This window comes from Papilio polytes, unplaced genomic scaffold (genome assembly GCF_000836215.1).
Source record: "Papilio polytes unplaced genomic scaffold, Ppol_1.0 DF823923.1, whole genome shotgun sequence".
NCBI classification, from domain to species: Eukaryota; Metazoa; Arthropoda; class Insecta; order Lepidoptera; family Papilionidae; genus Papilio; species Papilio polytes.
In genome coordinates this window covers 3,794,394-3,822,379 of record NW_013525281.1, presented here as the reverse complement: position 1 = coordinate 3,822,379, position 27,986 = coordinate 3,794,394, and the positions used below count along the sequence as shown (strand labels likewise).

The 27,986-nt window shown below is 32.0% G+C and overlaps 2 protein-coding genes across 3 annotated transcripts; one reads left to right on the top strand and one right to left on the bottom strand.

The window, feature by feature from the left end:
- The first annotated feature begins 1,239 nt into the window (after positions 1–1,239).
- LOC106102235 lies at positions 1,240–17,612 on the top strand. The gene is made up of 5 exons (XM_013281656.1): positions 1,240–2,413; positions 8,703–8,804; positions 11,878–12,099; positions 14,381–14,537; positions 16,638–17,612. Exons 1-5 carry the CDS (start codon positions 1,435–1,437, stop codon positions 16,726–16,728), a joined length of 1,551 nt encoding a protein of 516 aa, XP_013137110.1. The 5' UTR covers positions 1,240–1,434; the 3' UTR covers positions 16,729–17,612.
- A 1,418-nt stretch (positions 17,613–19,030) lies between these two features.
- Positions 19,031–27,986, bottom strand: LOC106102573. 2 transcript variants are annotated; one of them, XM_013282097.1, is made up of 5 exons: positions 27,884–27,986; positions 21,424–21,545; positions 21,126–21,308; positions 19,729–19,862; positions 19,031–19,251 (listed from the first exon to the last, which is right to left on the bottom strand). In XM_013282097.1, the coding sequence occupies exons 3-5, from the start codon at positions 21,215–21,217 to the stop codon at positions 19,076–19,078; spliced, it is 402 nt and encodes a 133-aa protein (XP_013137551.1). In that variant the 5' UTR covers positions 21,218–21,308; positions 21,424–21,545; positions 27,884–27,986; the 3' UTR covers positions 19,031–19,075. The 2 variants fall into 2 exon arrangements, with proteins under 2 accessions (XP_013137551.1, XP_013137550.1); XM_013282096.1 differs by lacking the exon at positions 27,884–27,986 and having other exon boundaries at positions 21,126–22,045.

The window sequence follows — 27,986 nt, the reverse complement described above, 5'->3', positions numbered from 1 at the left end:
CCGACATTTTGGGAAAAAATTAGAACGCATAATGTTACGTACGTGAGGTATTAGTTCATTATTATATTCAAGTACATAAATTGCAACATAGACATACATCTATACTAATATTATAAAGAGGAAAACTTTGTTTGATTGTAATGAATAGGCTTAAAAACTACTGAGCAGATTTTAAAAATTCTTTCACCGTTAGAAAGGTAATTTATTTCTAAGTAACATAGGCTATATTTTTTCATTTCATTATTATTATTTTTAAATTTCACGCAGACAGAGTCGCGGGTAAAACCTAGTAAATAATTGATCTAGAGTATATGAAGGAGAATAGTATATTTCTCTGTGTATTTAAAAAGGTTGTATTTAGCCTTTTGACTTTTTAGATCATGTGAACCTTGCCTATTGAAAATTATTCCAAAGTACAAATTCAATTTCCAATAAAATTCATGATTTTTATATAAAGCAATTTTTCGAGTCCTCAAACTACCCTGCCAAAATTTAATCACAACCAAGTGGCGAGCGTCGGTGTCTCAGTGGTTTGAACACTTGACTTGTAATATACAGGTCTTGGGTTCGAATCCCGCCATGTACTAATGTGATTTTCGATTTTTTCGAATTCCCATATGTACATAATTTACCCGACGTTCTTACGGTGAAGAAAAACATCGTGATGCAACCTGCACATATCAGCAAAGAAATTCAAAGATATGTGGGAAGTCAACCAACCCGCACTTGGCCAGCGTGGTTGACTATGGCCTAGTTACCCCTTATTAGGGTAGGCTCCGAGCCCCTCGGTGGGGACGTATAGTGAGCTGGTGATGATGATGAAGTGGCGTAGACGTCACATGTGTTTACAAACTTTCGAACATTGATTTTTTTCTACTACTCCAAAACAGCTTAATGTATTTCTATTAAATTTACCACAGTTGTAGAATATAGGCAGGAAGAACCTCTAAGCTTCTTACCGGGGTATTTGTTAAATTCTGCTGGGACGGATTCCCGCGCAAAAGCTATATTTATACAAAAACAAAGATGAAAATTTTGAGTTAAGAAATAAATGGTCACTTTTGAAGTGTTTAAAAAATTATACCGATTTTCATATTAGATTCTATTCAATAAGTGGTGTTTTAATTAAAGTTTTGTTTATAGCAAAGCGTGCTTAGTTCGGCCACGTGATAGTGTGATAAAGTACAAATTAAAGTGCAGGCGGCCAGCTGATGCCGATAGCCAGTGCTCGCCGGCCACTCGCATATAATACCCGCCTCGTATTTAACTGCGTTGACAATATAAAGTCGCACGCGCAACCGGCCGACCGTTGCCGCGAAATAAAGTGAAAATTAAATAATACGCACTACAATTAAATGATTGACGTCATAAAACATTTTTTTATAATCACACGTTTATAACAAATGAACTTTAAAGTGGGCTACTTTCTTCAAAATGACGTTACGGGTCGAAGTGCCCGGGGATAAAATCGTGACAGTGGAATCATGCAAATGCAACAAAAACTATTGCACGGATGTCGCAAAAAATGAATCGAAATTCACTAGAAGATTAAAAGAAATAATAAAAGACACTTGGGATACCAGAACGAAAATAACAGTAGAGCCTTATGTAATTTGTTATGTTTTACCTAGCGTTCTAGCGGGGTTGGCCGTGCAAAATTTGTGTTTAGAAAAATCATGCCTCGTGAATTTAAAATACGACGAACGTACCTGCACGAGTATAATGCAGGGACGGACTCACAATTACACGGAGCAAGAAAGAAGTGTTCAGACAATGGTGGCGGGGATGACCGCTTGGAGCTTCCCCTTACAAACTGCACTTCCTGGATTAATGACACTCTTCGTGGGTGCATGGAGCGATCGGACGGGAAACCGCAAAGCTTTCATGGTATTGCCTATAGTAGGGAAACTAGTATCTGTGTTCGGACTAATGTTGAGTTTGGCGTTCTTCCTCCAAGTGGGTTTGAACGAGACCGCGCTGATCGAGGGTCTACCTCCCGCGCTGGCTGGCGGCCGCGTCGCCATGACAATGGCAGTGTACAGCTACATTACAGACGTCACCTCTGATTCTGAACGGACTTATCGTTTAGGCATAATAACGGCCATTTTGACTCTCACGAGACCTGTAGGTCTAGCTTTAAGTGGTATTATGACGAAACGTTTTGGCTACTATGGTGTTTTTACAATTGCGTGCGTTTTTTATTTAAGTGGTTTCGTGTATATCGTACTGAGGTTGAAGGAGAAGCCGAAAAAGTCAATCGATAATGACAATTCAGATACGATATTCTCTTTGTTTTCAATAAAAGATTTGAGTGCGACCATCAATGTAGCTTTTAGAAAACGCGAAGGCTCACGTAGGCTGCAAATTATTCTCATCATGTTGGCTTACATGTTCATCGTGGGACCAGTGCTGGGTAAGTGGTTTCTCATACAAACTTATTAAGTAAGTTTAAATTAGTATAATTTTTACACTTAAAAAGAGCTTTGTTTTCGTTATGTTTTAACTTTATCAGCAGTATTACCGTCGTAAAATCAAATCTGCCACATGTGCTCAGATCGGTTTGTTTTATTTACTTTTTTATGATCAAATGTAAATTCCTTTCAGTCTCGACACAAACTTTCAAATAGCACAATTGTTCACTTACATAACAATACAAAATAGTTACATTGTTGATTACCGAACATTTTACGGCTGCGTTTTAAACGCAATGTAAGTTGGTACTACAGTTTTAAAATAGTGTGTAACAAGAACTCTACGTATGTAAGCATGGATTATCACTGTAGGCAGTTAGGACGGCTGGATAATACACTATTATCTATTATATATTTCAAACCCAATAAGATATTTATAAAATTTATATAATTGAGTAAACACACAAACATATTTTCATTTTTACTACCATGCCTACAACCCATGCAAATACGTATAATAATAACACTGGGGTGTTTGTAATATCAAAAGAAAAACCCATATTTCGGGAACATGTATTTGCGTTGCTAATGAAGAAAAGAAAAGGATATTTAAAAAAAAAATTGTCTGTCTGTCCGCAAGTCGTGTTTGTTCCGGGTAATCTCTAAAACGGCTGGGCCAATTTCGACCGGACTTCCACTGTAAGGTAGCTGACATAGCCGGGCATATCATAGGCTACTTTTTTATCTTAATATTGCGTAGACGAAGCCGCGGGCAATAGCTAGTAAACAATAAAATTAATTTATTATATAGTATCACCACGTAATAAGATCGACAGTAATCTATTTGCTTCCATTCAATACAACCTATCATTCATTAACCATATCTTAGCGTAAAGTTTCCATTTAAATGAACCTAGTACTATATTGTTGTAGTAGTACTTAAGTATTCACAGTAATCACTATAGAATTAAGTCTTTGCCCACCCATTAAGTTACATGAATTACTCAAATGTTTATGCTCAAAGTTAAATTGAATATTATAAAATGCAAATTTTAATGTTGTGGATACTTTTAAAGCTCTTGCGAGAAGATATACTAATATGTAATATCTGCGATATAATCTCTACTTTAAATTTTTTACATAGTTCTGTTTGTAACAAGAATAAAAAAGTATAACCTTCATTAATGTACGCAACTCAACTGCTAATACGGATATCTATGGCCATTGGTCACTTCATTCTTGGTTCATTTAAAAATATAAAAAAAAATTGCTTAAATATAACTGAAAGTATTAAAGTTTTAACCATTGGTTGGAGATTTTCGGGTTCCGAGGTGACTAAATTTATAATCTATCTCTTTTTATTTTTCTTCCACAACTCTTATCAGAGTTATGTGGAACGAATATAATGCGTTAAACTAATTAAATTATTGATTACTCTGTAAATATATGTAACTTGCCCGCACGAATGTACAATCGCTTTTGTATTGTTCTTGGAGAGTACGTAATTATTTCGGCACAATGCTTGCATTATGACTGCATTATAAATGATTGTACAGTGCTAAGCAATTATGTACACTACTGCACGAAATCTCTACATCAAAACGAAGCAATTTGTCTGACAATTACATAACATGTGTCATTTAAACGTAATATAAGCAGAAATAACTCAGTGGCTAGCATCTGACATTTGATATGAAGATCGGGTTTGTTACACTTTGCGTATTCATTTTTAGGATATATCTATATTAAAATATAAAAAAATAAAACACTGGACATTACATCAAGTCGTGATAATTTCTTAAACGTCATTTTATGCATTTTATTTATGTATTATATTTATATTGTTAGTTAAGCATACGAATTGCTTTAAATCGTGCGTAGTTTATAAGGCCTTTTATAGTTTAGTCTTTTTTTTAATGTTCACCACATGACCTTTTCCACTTAAAACCCTCTAATTATCATAGGGGACTACAAAAATTGTACAACCTGATTCAGTTACTAGTAGTACTTGTCGACAAAAACAAAAACGCCAGCGCACCACGCTTCACAAAACACCTTAGAATCATTTAATAGTATGGAAATCAATGTGTCATAAGTTTAGACAGTACATATAGGAAAAAGAATTATAAATGCAAAAGACAGGAGATAACATTAAATCTGTTACCACAACCGTGACAGTGCGGCTACTCTGGGTCATATACTTTACTTTTGCCTTTTTAATTTTGCTCAATTTAGATCACAGAGTATAAATCTATATATGTTAATAACTACTTTGTTGCATGCACTGTGATTGAAATTATGATGGTTGTACAAGAAATCGCAAACAATATTGTTTAAACTAACACGTTTATATGCCCTTTCATTTTTAAGTAGTCCATAATTTTTCCGTTAAGTAAAATAAATTAATAAGTATTTTACTAACGCTAATTTAACATTTACTTAACAATGCGATAAGTTGTAAGGATTGAATTACGAAATAAGTTTATATGAAAAAACTAGCCGCGCAATTGTCTTGAGCTTTAATAATTATTAGAAAAAGCTTACCTATAACCACAGAGGATACAATACTATGCTAGTAGTCTTTATATACTCGCAGCTTTCTACTTGATGAAATGTTTAAAAACATAATGTTATAATCGTAGTAACTTTAAGCGCACACCTAAATCTATCGCAAAACTGTTTAGTGTCGCTTTCATTCCTATGAACTTATATGGAGGTGCACACTACTCGACTTTAGTTGTGCAAATAAACAGTTGAATTTGCTGGAACAATTGACAATCGAACAACTGTTGTGCGATAGTTTGGTCAAATGTAAGATACAGCTCAAACAGTATCAATTCTTTATCCCAGCGGCTGACACTTAGCGTGCTGTAATCATTTGTGCAATTTATTTTGCAACACTGTTTCGGACGGATAGATGCGCTATATTTTGCAACAAACGATATTGAAAATTTACGCCGTTAATCCCGATTATAGACGTCACAGCCATTATTATGCTTTAATAAAATATAGTCTTCTTTAGCTGTTATGTTTTCTTCCAACTTGTACGGAATAACCTTATCAATGACACCGTTTTTCCACCATCCGCTACTCGCCATTACCAATATGGCCGTCGTGTAGCGCAGTTAATACAACACTTTTATATCTGACATCTGATTTCTGTCCGATTATTGAATTAACAAATAAAATTCTTACATTTTAAAATTATGATACAAATATTTAAATAATGCGTTTGAAAATAATTGCAAAGTATATATTGTTATTTTCAATAAAGATAAATGGTATGGATTTATAGCTCAGACTAAATAACCTTTAAGAAATACAGACTACATCAAAATAGTGTAAAAGCTAACACGATGGTACATTTATTTTGCATGTTTTAAGGAGTGTTTTTTTATAATAAACTAGCTTTGATCAAGACTTCATCCGCGTGGAATTGAAATAACAAAAGTGAGTAGCCTATGTGTTCTTGACTATGCTATACATCTGCCAAATTTCATCAAGATCCGTTCGGTCATTTAGGCCAGTTAGTTGTTAGTTAACGTTGTATGTTAGTAAACTGTCAGCATTTATAATACTAGTAAGATTAGACAAAATATTTGCCTTTTATTATTTAAAAATAACTAATTGTCAAATAGTTCTTGTGGTTAATTTATTGGCCATTACAATGAGTGACGATATGTGTTTTTATTAATTTCTTTTACTTTACTATTATCATATTCGACTCTGTAGTAAAGCTGAAACCCTAGATTTTTAATACAAATGGAAGTAAAATAAAAATCTTCTTTACACTTAATTCGACCCTTAAAATAATAATAAAAGTAACAAAGTCAAGAGGCTCGTTTTCATTTCGCATCCGGACGGAATATAAAAAACAGGTTGTTTTAAATATGTAAAAAATAAAACGGTTTAAAGGGGAGAGATATTTATTACTTAAAAAAAAAGATACATGGGATCAAATTTCACCAACGTATAAAATTATAAATATCTTGTTTTAGAATATATTTTTAGCTTATCAATATATTGACCTTTTATTGCCATGAATATTGTTAAACTTAAACCGGAATAAAAAAAATATTAAATGCTAAGTAGTGGAACAGGCAAAAGGCACGAGTCTTTGGCTGTATCTATACTTCTATACTATTATACTAAAGCGTAATCACAAACATTTTTGTTGCCTAAGATGTCAGCAATTACATCATATTTTTGAATAATTCTTTCTTCAATAAAAAGCCCTACACTTACGTCACGCTTTAGGCTATATATTTTCACGCCATTAAAGTTAGTGGGTAAATATTTTGGATAAAAACCTTAATATGGGAAAAGGACCTTAAGTTACTGCCAACATCAAGGAAACAAGACTGTTAAGGTTTGATATTTGCTATTGATAATTTGACAAATATAAAGAATAAAATAAAACTTTCATAATTTCATGCGGATGAAGTCGCACGGGAACAACTAGTGTTTAATAAAGATGACGCAGCATACGTCGAGAAAAATGTCTTTTTTCTAATTGTTTGTATCCTTAGTACTTAATGGAGTTTGGATGTTCGGATGTCGTACTATAAAGCGAATGTTACACTATATATTGCAACGTTCCATACAGGACGTTTATTATTCATTGATGATTCCAATTTTTGAGCATTGTAAATTGACTGCCTTTATAGATTGTCTACTTGTACAATAGGGTTTAATGGAAGGTTAAAAATTCTCCAAATGTATATTTTACGTTTCTTGTATACAATGTAGCTTTTGAACGATGAAAGAATTTTTAAAATCTGCCTAGTAGTTTTTGAGTTATTTCAATACATACAAAAACAGAAAACTTTCCTATTTGTAGTTACTATAGATTAATTCGTACAACCAATGTTTTGTAAAATTAATAAAAAATATATCTCTTTTGTTTACTTAAATTATTTAGTAACTTTTGTAAATATTTTTCTCCTTGACATTTTGTTATCACTTCCTTACAAAGCGAATAAATGTATGTCAGTAATACAATTTACGATGTTTTGTATGGACCTTCAAGTAGATCATTTTCTGCTATTCGGCGGACACGACAGATAAATAATGTTCGCCCCACTTTTCTTATCATATAGCTAATATTATAACACTAAACGTCAGATAATAGAAATTCAAAACTATTGTTTCTATATTAACTTAATACTCAAACAATTTGAAAGAAAGGAATAAAACTTTTTCATTATCATAGCTCACTATACGTCCCCCACTAAGGGGCTCGGAGCTTTAAGTAAGGAGTGACTAATCCTTAGTCAGCCACACTCGCCCATTGCTTGTTGGTTGACTTTACACATATCTGTCGCCGATATGTGCAGGTTTCATCACGATGTTTTCCTTCGCCGTAAAAACGTGCGTATACATATGAATTAAAGAAATTCGAAAATCGAAAATCAGATTGGTACATGGGGGGATTCGAACCCAAGACCTGTAGATTACAAGTCAAGTGCTTAAACCATTGAGTCACCGACGCTTTTAAACTTTTTACTCTATTCAAAAATCGTTGGTATTATTTATAGTAGGTATTTTAACATTCAAAAATTATGAACGCATATCTACTCTGTGGATGTTAGATGCACAACGAATGTAGAAAAGCTTGCAAAGTGGTCTGCGAATTCTGTGAAATTTCGAGCAGCCGTTAAGTTTGAATAGGAGTGTACAAACGTACAGGACATACTAAATGATGAACTCTTGCAGTCGATTTGAGAGAAATCAAAGTGTAGCGAATTAGCAATTTAGTCAAGTTTTTCTTATTAAGTTATTATTTCTTCTTAGTGTTTAAAATATTCCACGTGTAAATGATAGCTTAGAATATTAGATCTAACTGGAAATATTAGGATGAAAGCAGATATTTTTAGGTCAGCAAGTTATCTTGATAGTTTTAACTTTGTTGCAACTTTAATGTAACAAGAAGAATACATTATTTCTTAAGTGGTATAGATTACATATTATGTCATCGCTTCTATTCTTTGAAAAAATAAAGATAACAATAATATGCAATTATACAAGCGCAGGTGAACTACGCGAGAACTCATATTTATAGTTTTCGTTGATAGAAAACTTTACTAAACGACCAATTTGATTCATAGCACATTGGTTGATACTTGATATACGACGGTACCCTTTTATGAAGCGTTTCTTTGAACATTCTTAGAATGAATGTGTTAGAAGCTACGGGTGCGTTTAGTGGAGCCTATTAAGAGTAATGTTTGCAGATTGCCGACGCTCACGGGCTCGGAAGCTTGACTAATAGATGTGTTATTTGGGATAAAGGTGAGGCGCAGATGACGTACTGGTTCACTCGGTACAAGTTCAAATTCACCGAAGTCGACTACAGCTTGTTCCTCACATACTCCGTACTTGTCGGCAGCATTGGTAAGTTCTTTTTTTCTTTACTAATTTTAAAGTAGTATAGTACTAAAAATTAAAGAGGAAAGATTTACTATTACTACTGGGCCGGTTTTTATAATTCTTTTTGTATCAAATATTTTGGTCCAAACAATCTTGCGGTTAACTGTAAGGTCGACGATAACGCTTTGCGTTTTTATCGTTAATATATTTCTTAAAACAATTGTAATTTAAAGGTTAATTTCTTTTCATGTAAAATGGAATTTAAGAATACATTTATAGGATGGGAATAAAATAAATCATTTTATTATAGCTATTACAAACCTTATAACGCTAACTTACAAAATTAGATGGCCTAAGCGTAACGAAATTACGATATTTTTCTGTAATAACTATCATTTTATGTATTTATCTTCATATAGAGAAATAAGATCTACTTAAAGGCAAGTTATGTCGCCAGTCGCCTGTCTTTCAATCATTTATGAGATTGTCAATACAAAATATTTTCGTACAATGAAATAAATCGAAGTGTCTGTCTCATAAAAATGTAATGTGTCTCAGTAGACGTATTACGTTTTATGAGAATAAATCCAGTGATTTTATTTAGCGTTGGTTTCTACCGGCGAAATACCCGTTGAGTATAAAAATAACAATATAGTTTGTTGTATGTTTTTATTGGAGTATAACGACGTAACTATGAATAAATGTAGTTTATTATTGTTTATAATAAATTCTTTCACGATAAATAACTCATTCGATCTTTCAGTTAACAAAATAAAGAAGATATAGAGTAATTTAACGTATTTGGGATCTCTCTGTACAAAACCTATAGCTGATCTTTCATTCTTTCCCCTGTCATTGGTCTTTTAGTAATTTCCTTAACTCTGTCTATACATAAATTGGAGTGTTGTAATATCAAAATAACAATTCCAGATTATGGGAAGATTATGTGTTTGATTTAATTGACTTTAAAACGAAAAACGCATTTAATTTTTTTTATCTGTCTGATTTCGACCGGACTGCCACTTAAGGATAATTGACAAAGACGGGCATATTCTAGACTACTTTTTAATCTTAATACTGCGTGGATGAAGTCGCAGGCAACAGCAATTATTAAAGAAATGATATTGGCAATATATACATAATTTAAATTTTAAACCGAGTTTATTTTCCCTAACATTATATTTGTAGCAACTGTTGTATTTAGTTTTAAAATTCCCACTGATAATTAACTGAGAAATTCCTTTACGTTATTTAAATTATGATACAACATTAATGGACGTCACCTTTGTTAATGATAAGATTGTCACAGCAAGAGAAGAGTCACAGTTAACTAAATATAAACAAAACGATATGAGACATTAACTAATTATTTATTAGCTAAATATTTATGACAGCGTGCGAATGTTCCATAACTATGACATCTGTGGAACATAACTGTGCGTTTACACTGTTAAAAGACTTGTTTAAACACATGTTTACATTTTTATTCCTCGTATGATTATAGATGTTTTAAGAGTGACATTTCAGCTTAACATGTATTTATGTTAAACTAGCTGTTGTTAGCGAATTCGTCTGCGGGAATTTCAAAAAAATAGTAAATATACAGCCTATGTTACTCAGTGATAACATAGCTTTTTAATAGTGCAAGAATTATTAAAATCGGTCCAGTAGTTTTTGAGTTATTACTATACAAAAATACAAATCATTCCTCTTTATAATATTAGTATAGATACATTAATCTTCTTTCAAAAAAAGCTTTTGTCTATGGTCTAAACAATTTATTCTATAAATAACATTTAAGGCTAGGATGACATCTCATCATACGGATGTGAGACAAAAATCTTACCATTTGAGGAAGAAATTTTTGCCTGATTAAGTAACAAGTAGGAGACAATTTTATACCGGAAGGAACATTTTACACTGTAATTTAAATTTACGGAGATTAAATACAATTGATTTTTTAACGTTCTTTTGTTTTGGTTAATGTCCGACAAACGTGTGACAAGCGTAAAAGGTATATACGCTTAAATGGTATATCTTGTTTCCGTGGTACTGATTGACGATTGGGTTTAATTTGTGTTTCCGTATTAATTCCAATTTTCGTAAAACCATCTGCTTTTCCCTTATAATAATTAAATTTAAACAACACGTTTCTTGTGTTTTAATGAGACTAAATTTCACTATCTTTTTCTGTCAATAATAAATGCGATTAAGGGCAAGTTTTTTATCGTACCACGTGTGAAAAAACGTCCTTGACTTGAAGTTATATTCACTCTCACAAGTTTATTCTGTTCTAAATCTATTGTTAGTTTTTACATTGTATTTATTTATATTCACAAATAGTACTGTTCAATCTGTTTAAATTTCAATCTATTTATTTTCTATAAATCTATCATCCTGTTTACGATATTATTATGAGTTCAATCTATACTAATATAATAAAGCGTGAATACACACTACTTTGTGGCGTAAGATGTCAGTAATCTCAGCATACTTTTAAATAATCCCTTACTTAATAAAAAGCCCTACACTTACGACACGCTTTAGGGTATATTTTTTTACACTATTAAACTTAGGAGGTAAATAAATTGGAAAAAACATTAATGTGGGAAAGGGACCATAGAATACAAGCTGCCAACATTAAGGAAGCAAGTGTATGTGAATTTGAAAAATTTATATATAAATAGTAGTTTAATAAATTGGTAAAACAATTAATTTCCTTTATTAATCTGTATCTAGTATGTCAGTTTCAAATAAAACATCAAGCGTTTTGTCCAAACTTCCTATTTCCTTAAAGGAAAATTAGTAAACAATGTAGATCAAAACATTTTGGTGCTAATGAAATCAAGGTAAAGGTAACAAAAATCGCACTCAAATTCAATAAATGGTTACTTAAATCGTTGTTTAGAATAAATTATTTCTGCATATTTGATCTGGTATCCCTCAGTTAATGACTATGTGGTAACAATACTAACTTCGTTGTAAAATATACATGAAATTAACACTTTATTTACTAAAGTATTTTTTTTTCAAAAGATGCACCCCTTCTACATTAAATAATAATTACAGGATGTTATTAATTCAGCTTTATGTACAGGTTCTTTCATCACGCTGTATCTCTTCAGCAAGAAATGGGAGATAGAGGACAGCGCTATTGGCGTATTCGCGTGTCTGAGCAGGGTAGCTGCGAGCGTGGTATACGCGCTGGCACCAACACGCACCGTGTACTTCCTGGGACCAGTGTTGGATATGTTCAGCTCGGCGGGAGCGACATCGCTTCGATCTATAGCAACTAAACTGGTGGAAACAGATGAAGTTGGTTAGTATAGATATTTTGACAAGCATTTCTATTTTTTTATCCGGAGTCTATGCGTAATGAGGTAGAAATCGAAGTATGTGTGGGTTTTAAAAAGTCAAATGTCACAGCTTTTTTATCTTAAATTGTTTAATATAGAAATTTGAATTATCTTTTAATTTAAATTGGGTTGGAAAATATTATTCTGTTGGTTGGTCTTATTTTACATACATGAAGAGATGAATAAAACTTACTTCGCTTGAAATTTATCTAAAAGGGTTTTTTAATTCATCAGACTGCTGGAATTGTAATGGAAATTTATACATGTTTCCTATATTATTTGCTTGGACGTTATCATAAGAAAATGTCTTGGAATGTCAAATATTAATTTATTATTTATTTACGTGACAAACTTTCCATGTTGAACGAATCATTGTCATGAAAATAAATATGCCATTCAATTGCCAACTTTGCTTCTTTACATAAGATATGTAAAGAAACAAAGTATATAATGACAATAACAGCAACAAGTTCCCAAGCATTTTCCGTAAATAAACTCGCAATTACAAATATGACGAGGTGTGACGATTCTATGACATGGCCATTTGTGACAGCGACAATTCAGATTTATCTCTCCGTCATAATATTTGACTTGGTGTATTTCTGACGCGAACGTACAAGGTTAATAAATAATTTGAAATTAGTGTTTGTAGCCTAAACTGCTGAATGAGACTCAGTGAAATGTGACACAAATGTAGATGATAGTCAGAAAGTACACATAGCTAATTAATTATATTTAAAAATTAGCCTATGTATTCCTCGACAAAGTTCTACATCTATGCCAAATTTCATACACATCAGAAGCTTAGGCTACAAACTCTAACAAACCTCCATCCATCTAAACTTTCGTATGTATTTTGACAGCAGTAGTGCATTTAACATCTTAGCACTGCAGGGCCGGCACGCCCGGTGTAATACCACGACCACACAGAAGACAGGCGTGAAATGGAAGCATTTCCGCGTTTCGTCTGATGAGTGTCGTGCCGGAGACCTAATTTAAGTGCCTTTCTCCTTACCACCCTTTTCTTATAAGGAGAGGATGTGAAGGGGAAGTGCATTTGACGGAGGAGGAGATGCATAGGAAGGGTAAATATCCTCTTTATGTGCTTCTCTTCCTCTGTCGAATAACGGTGGGCAACGCATCGGCAATTACGAATGTCTATGGGCAGCGGTCGCGTCGCCATTTTAGCGGATTCAGATGGCCGCTTGCTCGTTTGCCACCTTATGTTATAAAAAAATGTATAATGTTAATTAGATTTATTTCATATAGGCTTTATATTAACAATAATAGACAGCGATTAAAAAAAAAAACAAATGTTAAGTCAAATAGGATAACTTTACTTTACCAAAATGTTTGAAAAACTTTAACGGGTATTCCAAATATCGACATTTCTGAGGAAATAAGTTACATTTCTTATTACAGCGATGTAACTCTTTACTTGGGAATATTCCATGACGAGCTGTTTTCGCCTGTTATTGTATTGTTGCATTTGTTACGGGACTAAAACAACTTATTCTATTGTATGAGTGACCTTAACAAATTTAAATGTACAAAGCTTATCCAATCACATAATTTCGTACTCTATTGACAATTATATAAAGATTTCTACGCAATTCAAATAAAATTGTATACTTCGTTTTATAAAAATAACCGTACAGAATACGTTGCTAAGCTTTTATACCGATTTTGTATAAATGTTCGTTTAAAAGTTCAACAGTGGTAGAGCCCGCTTTAACATTTTCGCACGAATATGCCAGCTCGCCCGGTGCAATACCACGACAACACAGAAAACAGATGTGAAGTGGAAGAAATTCCGCGTTTCGTCTGATGGGTGTGGTGCCGGATGCCTAATTTTAGTCCCTTTCCCTTTCCACCCTTTTCTTAAAAGGAAAGGATGGGAAGGAAAAGTAGATTTGACGGTGGAGGAGACGCATAGGAAGGGGAAATGTCCTTTTTATGTGCGTCTCCTCCTCCGTCAATCAAGAGTAGGCCGCGGATTTGCAATTGCGGATGTCTATGGGCAGCGGTCGCTTTCCATTTCAGTGGATTCAGGTGGCCGCTTGCTCGTTTGCCACCTTATATTATAAAAAAATAATTTTAATGAACTCAAAAGATTGCTACAATTAGTTGAAAACCTATCTTTTTTGAATGATTTATGCAGGTTAGATATTACAGAAACATATTCGAAAAACACAAAGAAATTGTATGATTGAATGTATGAAATATTTATTGTTTATTTTTCAGGTAAAACCAGCTCACTAATAAGCATATCGGAAGCTCTGGTGCCCGTCATCTACACGCCCGTGTACAGCAAGGTTTATCTAAGCACGCTGTCGACGTTCGCCGGTGCCTTTTATCTTATAAGTGCAGCATTAGCAGTGCCAGCTATAGGAATATTCTTGTAAGTGCAACCGTTTTATGATTTTTGTACTTTTTTTAAATAATAGTGGCCAACAATCGGCCGGTAACTCGAGGTTTTTTTTCATCTATTTAATTTTTATTTTGTGTCGAATTGCTACCGAATAATAGATTTAATCAGATAATAATAGATAAAGTAAAAATCGAATCGATTACTCGCACAATAATTTAATTTCCTTTTTTGGTTAATGATTTTCTCAAACACTATTAGGTTTAGTTAGTTTTATTAAGTGGAGTATATCTGTGGCATAGGTCATGGATATATGGCCATAAGGCCATATATGCAATTTCGTTACTTTACAGGATAAGCAATTAAGAAATCTCGAAGGCACTATTAAAACATGAAAATATATATATTTATATAATTTGCATGTAGTTTTCCTGATATGAACAAATTAAAGAGCATTTTTTGGCGATTTACTATATAAATAAATCATACTAAGCAAAAATGTACTCGTTAAAGTCTGATCTATGGCCACAGAAATCTAATCCAATGAATTTTGGAGTATCACAAAGAATTTTTGTAGACAGACAAAACGATTGAAAATTCCCAATGCAGTGTTAACCCGCGGTTTTACAAAAGCTAGATGTCATGATCGAATGCGAATACTTTCACGTTGGCTATCGTTGCGCTCAGCGGTAACAGCATTTCGAAACCAAAGCAAAAAGAGACCTTGCGGTCAGTTCAACAGTTTGCCCTTAATTTTATTGACACAAAGTAATATCTGTCGATTTCTAACACAATCGAAGCCTTGAACCGGCGTTTTCTTTGATAATTGTTATGATTTATGTGACTGGTGTTTTTTCTCATGACTCATACAACGGTATGTAGATCATTTTCATCCACAGCTGAGGCATCCGTAGAAAACTTATTGTTATTTAAGAATTATAAATAAGTAGCCTTTGCCAAGATCTTTGTTCGTGCGGTATTTAAAAAACTAAGCAAGTAACCTGTGTTTTCATTTAGACTATGTTCTGCCTCTGTGCCAATTATCATCGAAACTGTTAAGCAGTTAGGTAGTAACCTGCAAGTATATAATTTTTTAAAACCTCTTTAGAAAATACTATGACTTATGATAAATTTTACGTTATTAAGGAAATCCTAGAACACGATAATAAAGTGCATGTTTGATGTTGAGAATACTCAATGATTATCATACTAAACAATCCTGAAATAAATATTACAATTAACTTTATGTCAACATACTATAAAATGCAACGTAGAACAGCGATTCGCTAAAACTTGTTTCAATAAGTAAACAAAGTCTTATAACTTGTTTGAGTTACGTAATTTATGTTTTCAATTTATTAAAAACTAGCTATTCCCGTGCGGCTTCATCCACATGTAATTATGAAAATTTTATTTTATTGTTTACAATTGTCAAATTATCAATAGCAAATGTCAAAATGACATGACATGACAAACCTTAGCAATCTTTCTTTCTTCATGTTGGCAGCAACTTATGGTCTCTTTCCCACATTAGGGCTATTATCCAAAATATTTACCCCCTAAGTTAAATGGCATGAAAATATATAGCCTAAAGCATGACGTAAGTGTAGGGCTTGTTATTAAAAAAAGAATTAATCAAAATTTATTCTGTAATTACTGACATCTTAGGCTACAAGTAGTGTGTATTTACGCTTTATTATATTAGTATAGAAAAAAACCTCAACGTAATTATTTATTAAAATTTACTATCTTACCTTACTAATATTTTAAATGAGATTGATGTATGTTTAGAAGATATCTCCAGAACGACTTATCGTATCTCGTTGATTGGACAAGATGTATAAAAATTCTGAAACTACAAATAGATTATTAATTAAGCCATTTTTATTCCGTGCGGAAGAAAATTTGGGGCAAAAGATAGTTTTAAAATAAAATTACAATCATAGATTAAGTCTTCAGGATCCAGAACATCAACTTAAAATATCGACATCTCAGATGAAAATATGAAATACCGTAATGGCCGCCATGTATGGAATTTGACGTTTCTATATTAACATGATTTAGGGGTTTATTTGAAATGAGATAGACAATTATTAAATAACGGTTACTTATTATTAATTTTTACCTTTCCAGGGCATTGTTCAGTTTACGAAGAAAAGAAATCAAAGAAAGCTCCACGGCCACAACAAACAAGACAAAGGAAAACGAAGTTACACGATTTTAATATAATTATTGTTTTATTTAAATATTGTATATTGTGGAAAGTATCTAATTTTTGTAATAAGTTGACTATGGATAGGAGAATAGTTCAACTTAACTGCAAATGGTAAACGTACAAATAAATAATTGAGATTGCGTAGACGAGTACGACGAAATCATGTTCAGGGGATAGTTTCCCCCTAATTTTATAATTTATTTAAATTTATTATGTGATAAATATTAAGAGAAATTAGTAACTGTTAACATAAATTATTTCCTTCATCACCTTATTTGGTGCTAAAGTAAATCCTATTTGTTATATTTTAAAATTGTACCTTAGCGCTGAGTGCGAAGGAGTCAAGATAAGGGCAATGACTCATTGTAACAATAAATTATAAGAACAGGAATGCAAATTAGTGGTTTCTTCCTACATTCGCACGAAGAACATTTACATAAAAATGTATTATGGATGTTATTTCTGCTCATTTTTAAACATATTTCCAATTTTTTATTAAGTAGATTAACGTTTTTTGTGTCACGTCCAAACACTGAAACGTAATTTAAACTTACCGCGAATTCCTTTCAGATTTTGTCGACTATCAAATTGTAACAGCGCTTCCGAAGCAATTTGTACTCGTTTCAGTATTTGGCCGTAAATGTTCCAGATAGTATGAACGTAAGGTTAGTGCTGTTAAAGAGGTTTAGAATATTTGCGTGTATGTTGTACTAGAAAATATGTTCTATTGTATAGGTAATAAGTGTTATTATTCTTATGTGTGTGTGAATAAAGATCCACCGGGTCATCAAGAAATTTACGATTATTGCAAATTTTCAAAGAGTTTAAGGTGGTTGTGATTTTAGATAACAGTAAAGAGATAGATGAAATTGTTTTAATTGATTTTCGAACTATATTTTAAGACGATGTTACTCAAAATTAACTCTTATTTGTTTTTAGTAGTTGATTTTACTGTTATTATTTAGGCCAATTAATTGTAAAAAATTGTAAAATAATAAACTATTTAAAAAAAATCGTCTAGTTTCATTTACATTTGCTATTTATTCCTGACACAACCGAAAAATATATCGAAAATCTATGCTATTATAATAAACACACTTCTTTGTTGCCTAAGATGTCAGCAATTACAGCATATTTTTGAATAATTCTTTATTTTAATAAAAAGCCCTACACTTACGTCACGCTTTAGGCTAAATATTTTCACGTTGTTAAACTTAGGGAAAATATTTTGGATAAAAACCCTAATGCGGGAAAGAGGCCATAAGTTGCTGCCAACATCAAGGAATTAAGGTTGCCATGATTTAATGTCATGTCATGTCATTTTGACATTTGCAATTGATAATTTGACAAATGTAAACAATAAAATGATTTTTTTATAACTTTATGCGAATGAAGTCGCATGGGAACAGCTAGTACACGAATAAAGATATTACTTCCCTTTTTATATTGTTTGTTATTTAATAAGTCCAATGACCCCGTGGATAACCTATAGGTTACTAGTTGACTGACCGTCTACAAAAGTTCATTTAAATTTATAATAACTAGCTGTTGCTCGCGACATCGTCCGCGTGAATTAAAAAATACAACCTATATTACTTAAAGATAAATTACCTTTCTAACGGTGAAAGAATTTTTAAAATCGACCCAGTAGTTTTTGAGTTATTTTATTACATACAAAAATAAAAATAAACAGTCTCTCCTCTTTATTATATTAGAATAGAATAGAATAGAAGTAAAGAATAGATAACCTACTCTATCTTATGTTAAAATCAAGAATTTAGCTAGATATCTTCCTAGATAGGAATATACCTCTATTATATTCGCTTATGACTACAAAAGTAAAGGAAGTCTGAAGAAAGTATGGATGGTGTAAAAGAGGCTATGCATAAGAGTGAATTCAGATATGACTCTTGTTTCATACATAATATACATAATACATAAATTGGCAAAGGATCTGGAAGATTTAGTTTATTTTTTCAAACAGTCACGTATATGATTTACACGCGACTTTAACAAAGCTGTTATGACCAGTGAGAGAATGATAACCTTATAACCAGTGATACTATAACTTACATAGTATGTAAACCTTTAACGTTAATAGATTAAAAAAACAACGGAAATGGACACACGTTGGTAATTAGGACTATTCTAAATTTAAAAACATCAATTACATTTTTGAATTTAGAGTATTAAAAAAAAATCGCCTCTTATTTTTAAAAAATCGTGCTTATCTGAGTAAGCCTTGGCTATTAGATTTCTCGTTTTATTCAAAATCAAATTCATTTTTTTTAAAACAAAAAAAAATAGTAGGTAACACTGCAAAAATCATTTAATTATGTACAGTAAATTACAAAATCTAAAATTTCAATTTGAAATTATTTAATTTCGGTTTCGTGATAGGTTTTTCTTCCGGCGTTTCATTGTTTATGAGCATTCGTATGTATCTGCCTTGTTGGTCTGACGGTAATTTAATACCGAGTACTTCACAATTACGGACAATCTCTCTGCAACCTCGGAGATCGCGGTTCCTTACTGCAAATTAAGAAACAATGTAAATGAATACCGAAACAATTGTTATTCGACTTCGTCTGCGTGAATTTAAAAAACAATAAACATAACCTATGTAACACTGAGAACAGCTTTTTATTATTGCATTTTTTAAATCGGTCCAGTATTTTTTGAGTTATTTTAATAAATACAAAAATCCAAATATTCAAATCTTTCCTCTAATTATATATGTATAGAATTTGATTATACTACTACACATTATTAAAAAAAATATAGATTTAGCAATCTTTTTTATTTTTTAGTATTAATCGATTTTACAATAGATGGCGCTAACAACTAATAGATAGCAATAAAATTATATTCATCGCAGTATGTTTCCACTGTGTCATCTATACAATAAAGACATCCTTTTCACTACCTTAAAAAAAAAACAATGGTATAACAAAATTAAAGATCTCAGTATTTACATTACAGGGAACTGTAAAACAATTCTTTACTTACATTTGTAGTTAAAAAGCAGCTGTAGAACTTTAGTGTACTCCTCCATCATTTTATATTTGAGTAAAGACTGCATTAAACTCACAACAGCATCTTCATTGTAATCCCTTAAAATATTAACACAAAATACTGTTGCCCTGAAATATACAATGCAAACATAAGAACAAAAGAATGTTTCTATATAAAAAAATACAGTTTTATTTCTTCATTAATTCTTATAATACAAAGACATAAAAGCGTCGGTTGCTCAGTGGTTTAAGCGCTTGACTTGTAATCTACAGGTCTTGGGTTCGAATCCTGATATGTACCAATGTGATTTTATCGAATTTTCATATGTACATAATTTTCCCGACGTTCTTATGGCGATGGGAAACATCGTGATGCAACCTGCACTTACAGCGCAGAAATTCAAAGATATGTGTGAAGTCAACCAACCCGCAGTGTGCCAGCATAGTTGACTATGGCCTAGTCACCCTTATTTAATAATAATAATAATTTAGGGATGTTTAGTGAGCTGGTGATGATGATTAACAAAACTCAATAAGCACATTATTAAATAGTACTTTGTATAACCAATAACTTTAGTAAATAGTTTTCATATTCTAAAAAAATTACAGTCAGCTGCAAAAATGTGTATACAAATATATATTTGGATTTAACCATCAATACATGCGATTGGCAAATATGTGCATCAATAATTTTAAAATAAAAAGTCTATACAACCTTATGAAGTGTTCTCAATTTTTACTAGTATTGACCCCTATAAAACAACGATGCAAATAGCATCCGTTTTTTAATTCATTTTGTAAACAAAAAAGTGGTTATTGTAAGAAAACCGTTAAAGATATATGCTATCGCGACATTTCTGTAGAACGTTTTGAGATCTACATTACTTTCATACATCATTTTTATATACCTCTAACGGTTTAGGCAGCATAAGCCGAGAAAAGTTAAAGTTAAGTAATTTTTTGCCGCCAGCGTCCAGAAACACGCTGTTTATTAATAGTTCCCAAACATTAGTAATAATAAAATATAGCCTATGTTACTCACAGATAAATTACCTTTCTGATGGTGAAAGAATGTTTAAAATCAGTCCAGTGGTTTTTGAGTTATTTCAATACATACAAAAAACCAAAAATACAAAGTTTTCCTCTTTATAATTTATACTAGTATTATAAAGAGAAAAGTATTGTATTTTTGTATGTGAATCACATAAATATGACTGAACCGATTACAAAAATTCTTTCACCTTTAGAAAGGTAATTTATCTGTGAGTAACATAGGCTATCTTTTTAAATATCTTTTACTTTGAGGAGGACGAAGTTGCAAGCAACATGTAGTGTATAAATGATTATGTAGCTCAGTGTACTAATGTTAAGAAAAAACTAAGCAACACTTACTTGTCTCTAATTATATTTTGTAACTTTTCAGAAGTCTCCAACAGTTCATTTGACAACATTTGATCAGAAAACCAATTACTGGACCAGCACATATGCCAGAAACATACTAGTGGATAATCTTCATTCCATTTATTACTAAATTCTAATACATACTTCTTAAAAATAACCAAAGAGGCCTCTGACCTGTTTAAAATTGTGTCTTGGATTAACTCTCTGAATATAATTCTATAAAAACCTCTTAAACCTTCATATTTCTTGTAACAATTTGATAATATTGTAAGACCTTTGTCTGAATTACCTTTGAAACAATGTGCTTTGGCTAAATAGTGTAAAAATTCCCCATTTCGCTTATAAAGCTCATAATCAACGGTATAACAATATAATTGAAGAATCGCGATAATTTCAGGCTTTCCAGCAATACTGTAAGTTCGGAATAACCTCTTTATTGTGCTTTCAGTAATAAATTTTCTATTTTTACTACACATTTTTACTAAATCAACAACTTGTTTGTCCTTACTCTTCGATACCAGGTCTAGTAAATTGTTATCGATCTCTTCGTTTGTCATTTCTGAATACTTCGTTGTACTATTGTCGTTTACACTGAAGTAATTCAATTGATTTTCTTTCCCGGCAAATAAATTACTTATACTACATATCTCAGACTTTTGTTTATCTTGTTTTAATAATGCACTTGTAAATATATCCATAACATCCACAGTTGAAGAAAAATTGTGCCGTATTATTGTAAAACATCGTAATTTACTTTGTAGAATGCAAGATCGATAGAATTTTAAAGTTGTTTGTATTTTGTTGACCTGCATTTTGTATATGCTACAATTTCCAGATTTATTCAAATTAGTCTTAATAAATTATAAACACTACATTATTTAATTAGAAACATTAAATATATAAACGAAATAAGTAGCATAACTATAAAAACAAATTATGACACCACACCATCTGATAATGACAATTCTGACAGTGACAGTGACAGTTTGTTAGACTTGTAACTTTTTTTACGCATAAAAATTAATACTTACGACAAATGTAATTTTTGACTGTTAAGTCGTAAAAATGTATCAAGCTATTTATTTTATTTTCCACAATAAACATTTCAGAAACAGTGAATTTTTAGTTTTCTGACCATTAACTACGAATGTATAGTATTTCTTGACCAACCGCCATCTGTCTTAAAATAAATACACTAATGCACTGCTTTAATAACTTTAAGATTTTGCTATTGCCCAATAGATGTCACTGTACTATTTATGTTCGTTTTATTTTCATGATTTTACTAACAAGTTCAATTACAATAACCGATAACTTAAGCGTTCACTGTCAAAATAAAATATATTTTTGAATATTGTTTTAACTCATGGTTACATTATCATCTAAATATTGTGAAATCCGACTGTAAATAAAAAAAGATGTAATTTTAGTATTATCTCCTTTCTAGACCTTTTTAATATAAATAATTGTTCGGTGTCAAGTATAATGTGAGAAATTTAAAAAATGTCACATAAAAATGGTGTAACTATTCTAAATTCTAAAACAAAAATGTGCCAGTCAAGTATATTTTTGTTTCCCAACGTATTATTATTCAACGTGGAACGGATTACCTATTTTATCTGGATATATCCTGTGACTCTTAAGGTTTTTTTTTTTCAATTTTTTAAAAAGTAATCGCCGACAACGATCGGTTGTCGATTAAAGTGGTGCTATTAGTCGTTAATGTCAAGTTAACAGCGGGGGGTGACCGTGGTACAAAGTTAGTCCGACAAAATCACCTGGCCTGATAAAAGAGACGCTGTTATCATGGTTTGTTCTGTTAGAAACCATGTAAGAAATATGTACGATGTATTGAATAACATTAAAGAGGAGAAACAAGAAAGCTACTGTACAAGGATTTTCTAGCATTTTTTAATATCTACAGCTATGATAATGAGTTATTGTTATTTTACACACCGGGTCAGTTAAGTTTGTCGATCTATATAAACTTACAAGCGCACGCGCGTCGACGGCTCGGCTGCCAAAAGCTTCGAATGAAAAAAAATAACACTGTGAACGTTACGGTCGCGTTCAATTGTTTTATTGACATTGATTTCAATTTGAGGTTATGTATAATTTTGGCAAATTGATTACGACGAAATCGTAATTGTTAAATAATTTTATGAGGGGTTCCTATTGTAACAGAAGCGAAACGTTTTGTATCTTATTATTGTGATTATCTATTTCTCATTTGTCTTAAAAATTATAGACCTCACTACAATGTAGTTGAGATAGTTGGGATTATAAGCCTACTGTTTGGTGTCTTTTTAAATATGTAAAAGCCAAAAGCTGAATTAAAAAAAAAACCGTATTAAAACCAAAACCTTTACTATTTATAACACTCTTAGGGCCTGTCCCACCACTGGCTGATAGAGGGTCAGATAGCTTAAAAATGACGTCACTGTCCGATAAGGGAAAAAAATCCGAGATTTTCATCACTTATTTTACACGTTGGATTGTTATCAGACAATTTACAATTTGGTGGGACCGGCCCTTGGTGATTGGTGTACTTGGTACAGTAAACTATGAGTTTTAAAGCGATTAATCTTACATTAAATATGGTCATTAATTTATTAAATGATCACACAGAGCCGCCCTCTTGAACATTATCACCATAAATTAACTTGTAATTAAGTTTGCCCTGGGAATATCTTTGTACCTATAAATATTCGTGTACAATTGTTAAGCACAATTGCCTCGTTAAAATTAATATTTAAGCAATATAATCTTGCTTGCAAATTAGCAATTTACTATGTTTAAAAAAATCTAATTTTAAAGGTTAGATTTGTCTCTAGTTTTTTTTTTAATTTAAATGAAAAGATGTTACTAAAAAGCGTCACCTCTTTAAAAATGTATAACCTCAAATTGAATCATTTTTCGAATACTAACTATTTCGTAATAAAACACATCAATCATTTCTATTATTAAGTCGCTTTCCTTATAACGTTCCGGCAGACACTTAGTAGCATATAAGGAATATTCAATTAACGTTGTAATTAGTCAAATTAAAAAAGGATTATAACGTTCTCAGCGTCACTAATACAACATTAGCGGTTAAAGTAACCAGATTATTCTGACACCTACCTCTTTCCATACTTGTGTAATCTTAGCAAGGACTTTAATGTCTAATTAAAATGGCTGCGGCTAGTTAGAATTAAATGGGCCCGCAGTCATTCGGTGAGCTGCACTCTTTAATCGAATGAGTTATGCTTCGTTCGTTCTCGAATGCAGTTATCATTGTTGACAATAATTTTCTAGACAGCTTTATTAATGAAAATGTTGCCCTTTTGTATCAGCTTTTAAATAGAAATATTATAGTATAAGTATGCGTTACGAATTCGACTATATTTATTCAAGTGTTTTATACTACATTGTAACATACCTTAGGTTACACTAAATAGTAATTATCATTTTAAATTACACAGAACTGCAAGTTTTTTTTTCTTATTTTTATTGGGCGGCACTGTGCCGCCCTCTCGGTCCCCCTTACATATTTGTGGGAAAGGTACGTTGGGTGCGTGAGGAACTTTTATTTCTTTATTTAAAAGTTTTTTCACGTAACGTTACAAATTCCTTAATACTAGCTTACTATTACAATTAAAGTAATATCACAGAACTGAATGTTAAATTGTTAGCTAAAGAATTGTGCTATAACCTAGAATGCGTAACACAAAACCACAAAACCGCAACCAGGATATATTTATAGTGTTAGAAAAGACTTTTTTCCTATCAGAATTTGAGATAGAAAATTTTGCATTAACCGATATATAAAAGTATCAAAATACCATTCTATTTAATATATTACTCTATTATTCACGTTATCACCATAATAGGTGGCCATTAAAACAATTCAAACAGCCAGCTCCTTATTCTGACGCCTCTATAGAATTGAATATGAAACATTTTTAGAGCGTTTAAATGTTGAAATTGTCACAACTAGATAGCACAATATATTCACAAAGGAGCGTCGATTACGATACAATCTGAATAGGTGAATTCTATGATCTTTAAGAGACAGGACCTGTTGCACATTCGCCTCTGTGTTAACTAAACATGGTTGTTTATGTGCTCATTTTGTGTGTGTTAATATACTAATTTTTTGAAACAGTTGCTTTCATAAGGACGTTTCAATTACGTGAGGCGAAAATAGAGAGATTTTTATGTTCGAGGGCGCGGTGCGGTTTTTGCTTAGTCCGTTTCTCAATAGCCAAAGGTTGAATTGTATAGATTATCGATGCACACTACGTTATGTTACCCTCATTGTGCTGTCCTCACCCCGGCAACGAGACGGTGAACTGGACGTATTTAAAAATAAGAATAGCCGCTATTTCACGCCTGTCTTGTAATGACATTATCCTATCTATCCTTTTATTCCTGATTGTTATCTATTGTTGGATAGATATGAGAATAATTCTTTTGTATTTGATATCTATGTAATTCCGCCGAGCGTAAAAATATGATCTTAAACCTCTCCGACTAGCGAAGGATGGCGGGCAGTTCTCCAAATTTGGATATCGTTGTACAATACTTTAAATGTATTACTTTACAAAGTATATGGGCACTGCATAAATAAATAATGAAAATATCCAGTTAGCAATATCAAAGAGAAGAAAAGAACCGTTTAATAATTATTTAACTGTTTCTTCTAAGTTATTGCATCGATTTTGATATGTTTACACTAGAAGTCCTATAAAAATGGTAGTAAATACTTGGAATTTCTGATATTAAGGGCCTGTCCCACCAAATTGTAAATTTTTTGATTACAATCGAACCTGTAAAATATGTGTTGGAAATAACAGATTTTGTTTCCTTATCTGATAGTGAGTTTTAAGCTATCTGAGCCTCTATCAGCCAGTTGTGGGACAGGCCCGTATTCTTTACATAGATGCACATTAGATAATAAATTACTGTTATTATTTTCCATTTATCGATTGAGGAGTTCACGTTTTAAACTGCAACGTGATTAGAGATGAATGTTAAACGCCAGAGGGCGCAAGTCGTCACGATTTTTGGTCTCAGTTACTGTTGCGGTGTCGTGAAGCAAGATATTTCGCTATCGACCTAACCATCTGTTGCAGTCGAAACAAATCTGTTATGAATTGTATTTATTAATTTTGTGTACATTCGCGTCGACTATTTGAACTGTCTCTGTGGCTATGGTTTTGATTAAATATACGGGTATCAGTGCAAAAAAGTAATCCATTATATCAAGAAGCTCTCTTATGGAATTTATAGGCGGGCAACTGGGTCGCCAAGTCTGCAAAAGGAAATTGCAGAAACATGGCCTCATATGACAATAAAATTAAAATAAGATATTCTCCTTCTAACTGTTCGACTCCAATCTAATATCCACTTTCCTCTATCATCGTTAACTTATTAGAAATTAAAGTACTATATATTATTTGTCTTTGAATTTCAAATTAGTTACATACTGGATGGTTGGAATTCCTCAAACATTTTATATCCCTTGCAGCCGCGTTGTGGAACTACTACTATGTTACAGATGTCCATAGGCGTTGGGCCCGTCGATGTTTGGCCCCATCTCTTATAAAAAAAAACCAGTATGTACTTAACTTTCTCCTTATATCTTACAACTGAGATATAGAGACAGCATCAAAGTTAAATATGACAAAGTGTGTAAATAATATTTATGTAAGCCATTATTAACAGTTTCCGGTAAAGCTGTTACTTTTGTATACAAATTGAATAGTGTAAAAATGTGTAATGGAAGTAACCGATGACGTATTGAATGACTTATGGCTTTAGAAATGAACGAATGAATGGAAAAATTTCTCAGTAATCGGTAATATTTCATCTTTTATTTATAGCAGGTAAAATGTGAAGGAACAATTGGATTTCTTAAAGAAGTATTAGTTAACAAAAAATCATTTCAATTTTTTAATTCTAGTTTTTACATTTGCAAGCTTAAATTGAACTCTGATTTATCGAAAACTAGCTTTCGCTCGTGATTCCGTTCGCGTGGAATTAATAAAAAAAAACTAAAGTAATCTTTTAAACTGTCTGCATCTACCAAATTTCATCGATATCCTTTCAGCTGTTTAGGCTACAAACTCTAATATATATCTATAATAATAAGAAGTAAGAATAAATGTGAACTTATTACTTGCGTACCATTAGTAAAATAATTATATTTTTGGTTGGTACATTTTGTGTACCGCAGTGTACTAATAAAAAATGGGGTAAACAAGATAGTGACGGACATTGTCTCGATCCAATGTCGGGACACGAGTGAGAGGTCAAACCGCAGCACAGTTGCGGTAAATCACAGTCTACGTAAAGACAGGAATACACCGAGTATAAAATCTTACATTAGAGACGAGAACCGATAATGGATCAATCCATCTTCTTTTATGTCGAATCGCACGGGGAACACAATCTTTCGGTAATTTATATTAAATAAATTATTTTGTATTTATTGTGATACAAATTGCATTGTTTGGTATCTATATCAATTGTCTTGCTTTAGCTTGTTAGTAACAATTTGTATTGACGCACGACTATTCTCGTATATAAATGTATGTTAATTTTTCAACAGAAAATTTTGCTAAATTCCACACAAACCAGTTGCTACGTAACAATAAAGGAATTTGTTTCAATTTAAATAAATCAAAATAGATCTCAGTGTACAACTGACCTTATTTATCGATGCACTATATCCTTCATTGTGTACAGAATGCAGCTCCACTTACCCCGATCTTGGTGCTTTTTGCTTCTCGTATACCTTTCAAGCTTTCAGAGTTATGTATTCGTGCTCGAATAGCTTTCAGAGCTGTACGGTGAGAGTAAAATGCA